Source organism: Tupaia chinensis, unplaced genomic scaffold, assembly GCF_000334495.1.
Source record: "Tupaia chinensis unplaced genomic scaffold, TupChi_1.0 Scaffold000201_1, whole genome shotgun sequence".
Lineage (NCBI taxonomy): Eukaryota > Metazoa > Chordata > Mammalia > Scandentia > Tupaiidae > Tupaia > Tupaia belangeri.
This window is the reverse complement of record NW_006159676.1, coordinates 1,427,111-1,432,365: the sequence shown is the minus strand read 5'-3', so window position 1 is coordinate 1,432,365 and position 5,255 is coordinate 1,427,111. Positions and strand designations below refer to the sequence as shown.

The 5,255-nt window shown below is 52.5% G+C and overlaps 1 protein-coding gene across 1 annotated transcript in view; it reads left to right on the top strand.

Moving 5' to 3' along the window:
- The window catches only part of CRTC1 (CREB regulated transcription coactivator 1), a 52,353-nt gene that overhangs the window by 23,927 nt on the left and 23,171 nt on the right, over positions 1-5,255 (top strand). The window contains exons 6-7 of the mRNA XM_027771274.1: positions 2,758-2,852; positions 3,805-3,890. Coding sequence (XP_027627075.1) covers positions 2,758-2,852; positions 3,805-3,890 — 181 coding nt within the window. The remainder of the gene's footprint in view (positions 1-2,757; positions 2,853-3,804; positions 3,891-5,255) is intronic.

Here is a 5,255-nt window from a genome sequence, read left to right as displayed (position 1 = left end):
GTGGCCATCCCCCTGGGGTGTGATTTCTCGCTTTCTGGCGAGGGCTCGCGCACAATAGAAAAATCCTCTCCAAAAAAATTATTATTTTATTTATTTACTTATTTTTTAAATTTGACCAGAGAGAGAGAGAGAGAGAGAGTGAGAAAGCAAGCCACCAAGTCTAGGACTCGAACCGTGGTCAGCCATGTAGGAGTCCAGCGCCCCTAACCACCATGCCACCTGCTGGCCCCACTGGTGTGCATTTTAAGCCACCGGGTCTGGTATTCAAACGTAACCATTAAGCCATCCGCTGGTCCCTCCCTCCATTAACTTTTTAACTTTTTTTTTTTGAAGAGGTTTTCACTATAGGACGCGTGCGCTCCAGACAGACAGAGAGAGACAGAGAGAGACAGAGAGAGGGAAAGCGAGAAATCACCCCCCCGGGGGGATGGTCACGCCGCAATCCCTTCTCCGTTCTCCTCTCGGGATCTTGGGCACGCACGCACATGGGCCCGGCGTGAGTTTTAACCCACCGGGTCCGGGACTCGAACCGTGGTTGACTACATGGGAGTCCAGCGACATAGCCATGACGCCAACTGCTGGTCCCCCTCCATGAACTTTTGAAGACTCTATGATAATGTAGTTAGATAACTTATCTCCACTCCCACCCACCCCCACCCCCGTTTCTCCCAGTCCTGGTCCCCACTGTCACACACATCGGCTAACACAGCACGCATGGGGCCACGTGAAGCAGGCACTGTTTCAGCCCTGTTTATAGCCATAAGGAAATCGAGCACAGAGAGGTCAGGACACTTGCCCAGAGACACACAGCGGCTGGGACGGTAAGAGAGCAGGATCTGAACCAGGTCCTCACAGTTCCACACCCGGTCCTAGGCTCTCAGATTTTGTTGGCCTGGCCTGTCGTAACCTTTGCTCCTTGAACCGAGTTCTCTCTAAGTCCCTCTCTTCGGCTGCCACGGTCCCTCTGGGTACCCTTGACCCCTCACCTTCTCCTCGAAATGCCAACTCCACCCACACTTGCCCAGGACGCCCAAGGGCCATTCCCAGGAGCCTCCTCTGTTAAGCCACCTGCAGCGGGGGACACGCTGGGTCACCCTGTCCTTACCTGTCATCAGTTCACGGAATGGGGTACCTGGGGTCGAAGGTGAGCCTCTCCCGGGCTCCTTGGAGCTGATTGTCTGCACAGTGGAGTCACATGTTTGTAATTGTCACCAAGAGGGGACCCAGTGACAGGCTGGACCCCTTAGGATTGTTGGCTCCCTCTCTGGGGGCTTTGAGCAGGAAGGGGCCGTCCCGTCTGCAAAGCTAAGACGCTCTCAGAAGGGAAGGGATGGGCAGGAACTGGCTCGGAGCCGGGTGACAAGTTTCCTGCCACTTTTAAAGAATTATTTTATTGGGGCCGACAGGTGACGTGGTTAAAGGTGCTGGACACCCACGTGGCCAACTGCGGTTCTAGTCCTGGACCCGGAGGCTGGCTCTCTCACTTTCTCTCTGTCTCTAATCAAACTGGAAAATAAAAATAATAACAATAAAATTAAATAAAAGAAATCTTTTAACTCCACAACTGTGTTGTTCAACCCTGCGGCTTGAGAATCCCATGGGGCGTGTGCGTGCGTGCCCAAGATCCCAAGAGGAAAATGGAGGAGAAGGGATTGCGGCATGGCCACCCCCCCGAGGGGTAGGGATTTGTCACTTTCTCTGTCTCTTTCTCTGTTTCTGCTGAGCATAGGTGTCCTTTAGCAAACTAAATAATAAGAATAATAATAAATAAACATACTGATTTAAGAATTGGGGCTGGCAGGTGGTGTGGTGTTTAAGGGTGCTGGGTTCCCACATGGCCGACGGCAGTTCAAGTCCCGGACCTGGTGGCTTGCTTTCTAGCTGTCTCTCTTTCTGTCTTTGTCTCTCTCTCTCACTCTGTCCCTCTCTGGTCAAATTTAAATGAATGACTAAATCATTTTCTTTTAGAATTATTTTATTTAACTTTATTTACTAATTTTTTTTCTTAATTTTGACCAAAGAGGTAGAGCAATAAATAAGATAATTTATTGGCCCCAATGAAATATTTCTTTAAAATTTCATTTATTTATTGGTGCCGGCAAGTGACGTGGTGGTTAAGAATGCTGGAGTCCTTGGGAACCAGCAGATGGTGTAATGGCTATGTTGCTGGACTCCCACGTAGTCGACCGCGGTTCATGTCCCGGACCCAGTGGCCTAAACTCACGCTGGGCGCGTGTGCGTGTGTGCCCAAGATCCCAAGAGGAGAATGGAGGAGAAGGAACTGCCGCGTGGCCATCTTCTGGGTGGTGATTTGTCACTTTCTTTTTGTGTGTGTTTTTTTTTTTGAGAAGTTTTTGCTATAGGGTGTGTGCGCTCACCAGACACAGAGAGAGAGAGAGACAGAGAGACAGAAAGCGAGAAATCACCCCCAGGGGGGATGGCCACGCCGCAATCCCTTCTCCTCCATTCTCCCCTCGGGATCTTGGGCACGCACGCACACGCGCCCGGCGTGAGTTTTAAGCCACCGAGTCCGGGACTCGAACCGCGGTCAACTACATGGGAGTCCAGCGACATAGCCATGACGCCAACGGCTGGTCCCAAATTAAAATAATTCTTAAAAAAATAAATAAATAATAACGCCCCCCCAGAAACGTCCCACTCAGGGTGGGGATGGAGGGATGGTGTGGGTGGTGTCAAGACTGTCCCTGTTTCCGGGGGGGCCGAGGCTCACCGTGTGTCTCCTCCCCTCTCCTCCAGGACCAATTCTGACTCTGCCTTGCACCAGAGCACAATGACACCCACCCAGCCAGAATCCTTTCCGGGTGGTTCCCAGGACGCCCACCAGAAACGAGGTATGGCGAGGGCTTAGGCGTCTTCACCAGGGATCACCTCTGGGATCCAGGAAGTTCCGTGTTCACATGTGAACAGACCTTTGAATGAACGCTCGCGCTGTGATTTGGGAAACGGGAAGGACTGCTTCCGCTGGGTTTTGCAGGCTGTGTAGGAGTTTTCTAGGACAAGAAAACCGCACCTGCGCATCCACATGGGCTTCTCTTCATGGGTTCAGGGAATGGTCGTGAATGGGTTTCATGCCGGTGGTTCTTAAAATGTTGGGGGGATGCCACCAGGTGGCGTGGTGGTTAGGGTGCTGGACTTCCTCCGGAAGACTGACCACAGTTCAAGTCCCGGACCTGGCAACTTGCTTTCTCACTCCTCTCTCTTCTCCATCCCTCTCTGGTGAGCTTACGTGCCCTAGAGCAAAGAAAATAATAGTAATAATAAAGAAAATTGGGCCCAGCTGTTGGCATAATGGCTGTGATGCTGAACTCCCGTGTAGTGTAGACCATGGTTCAAGTCCCAGACCCGGTGACTTAAACTCACGCCAGGCGCAGGTGCGTGCGTGCCCAAGATCCCGAGAGGAGAATGGAGGAGAAGGGATTGCGGCGTGGCCATCTCTCCTTGGGGGTGATTTCTCGCTTTCTGTCTCTCTGTCTCCCTGTCTCTCTGTCTGGCGAACACACGCCCTATAGCAAAAACCTCTCCAAAAAAAAAAAAATACAGTGAGAGGGAAAGTGAGAAATCACCCCCCGGAGGGGGGACGGCCACACCGCAGTCCCTTCTCCTTCATTTTCCTCTTGGGATCCCGGGCACACACACCTATGCACACAGCGTCAGTTTCAGGCCCCTGATCCGGGACTCGAACCGCGGTTGACCACGTGGGAGTCCAGCGACATAGCCATGACGCTATCGGCTGGCCCCAAGATTTCTTTTCTGATTCTCCTCCTTCCTCTACTCCCACTGCAGTCTTACTATTAACAGTCCCAGGAATGGACGAGACCACGTCAGAGGCAGACAAAAACCTTTCCAAGCAAGCATGGGACACCAAGAAGGTAAGAACCTACTCGCCTCTGAAAGCTCTCTTCAAGCATGACCCGGGGTAACGGTGACAAAATGGCACTATTAGGGTGACCTCACCATGCCCAAGGAGTGAGCCTGCACCCCAAATCAGGGCACCCTTAGGCGTATTTAATGTCGACAGCCAGTCATGAAACTGGCGAAAACCATGCAAAGCATTAAAACACGTTGCTGGTTAACTTGTTGTGAAAAGGACACCCACACCAATTGCTTTTCTCCTTTGGGAGAGCGAGCCACCGGCGTGTGCTGACAGACTTTGGAAAGCATTTCCGCCTAGGAATCTCATTCGCCAGGAATTCAGTCACGGGGACTTGAGGAAGGAGCAAGCAGTGAGGAATTCCAAGGTATTTATTCAAAGGCTTTAAGACAGCCCGAATATTCCACTGTAAGGGATTTGTTAAGGAAATTCTATTCTCAGTCTCTCATTGAGCTTTTTTCTTTTTTCTTTTTTTTGGAGAGGTTTTTGCCATAGGATGCGTGCACTCACCAGACAGACAGAGAGAGACAGAGACAGAAGGTGAGAAATCACCCCCCAGGGGGATGACTACGCCGCAATCCCTTCTCCTCCATTCTCCTCTCGGGATCTTGGGCACGCACGCACACACGCCCGGCATGAGTTTAAGCCACCGGGTCCAGGACACGAACCACAGTCAGCCATGTGAAAGTCCAGCGCCTTAACCACCATGCCACCTGCTGGCCCCCCAAATGGGTCCATTTTTCGTACTGTTCAGAAATCCAGTAACAGCTCCCTAAGGTCTAGAACAGTTTCCTGAATGTTCTTTAGAATGTCGCCCTCGTCGCGCTCAGCAGAGATCCGGGAAAGAAGCAAATGTTTACTCACGGAATTAAGGAGCCTCTGGCCAAGCAGAAACCCGTTCAGCCTGCCTTCTGCGCGGAGGCCTAGTGCCCGCTGGTCGCGCGCCACCCCCTGGGCTCCCCGATGGCCGCACATAGTGCATGCACAGAGGGGACCCCTCCCACTGCCACTGGGTGCGTCTTTCTCTGCGGATAATCCCAGAGAGCTCAGGGCTGAGAAGGGTCTGGCCCAGAGCCCGGCAGCAGACGCGGAACTAGGAAACATGACAGGCCCGGAGCCTTCCATCCCCAGACAGGACTCCGGGGTCAGCGGATGGCATAATGGTTACATCACTGCGCTCCCACAGAATCGACCAGGGTTCGAGGCCCAGACCCGGCAGCTTGAAACTCAGGCCGGGCACATGAGCGTGCATGGCCAAGATTCTGAGAGGATGGTGGCATGGTCATCTCCCCTGGGGTGTGGTCTCTTGCTTTTTGTCTCTCTGTCTCTCCAGCCAGAGCATCCTCGCTATAGCAAAAGAAAA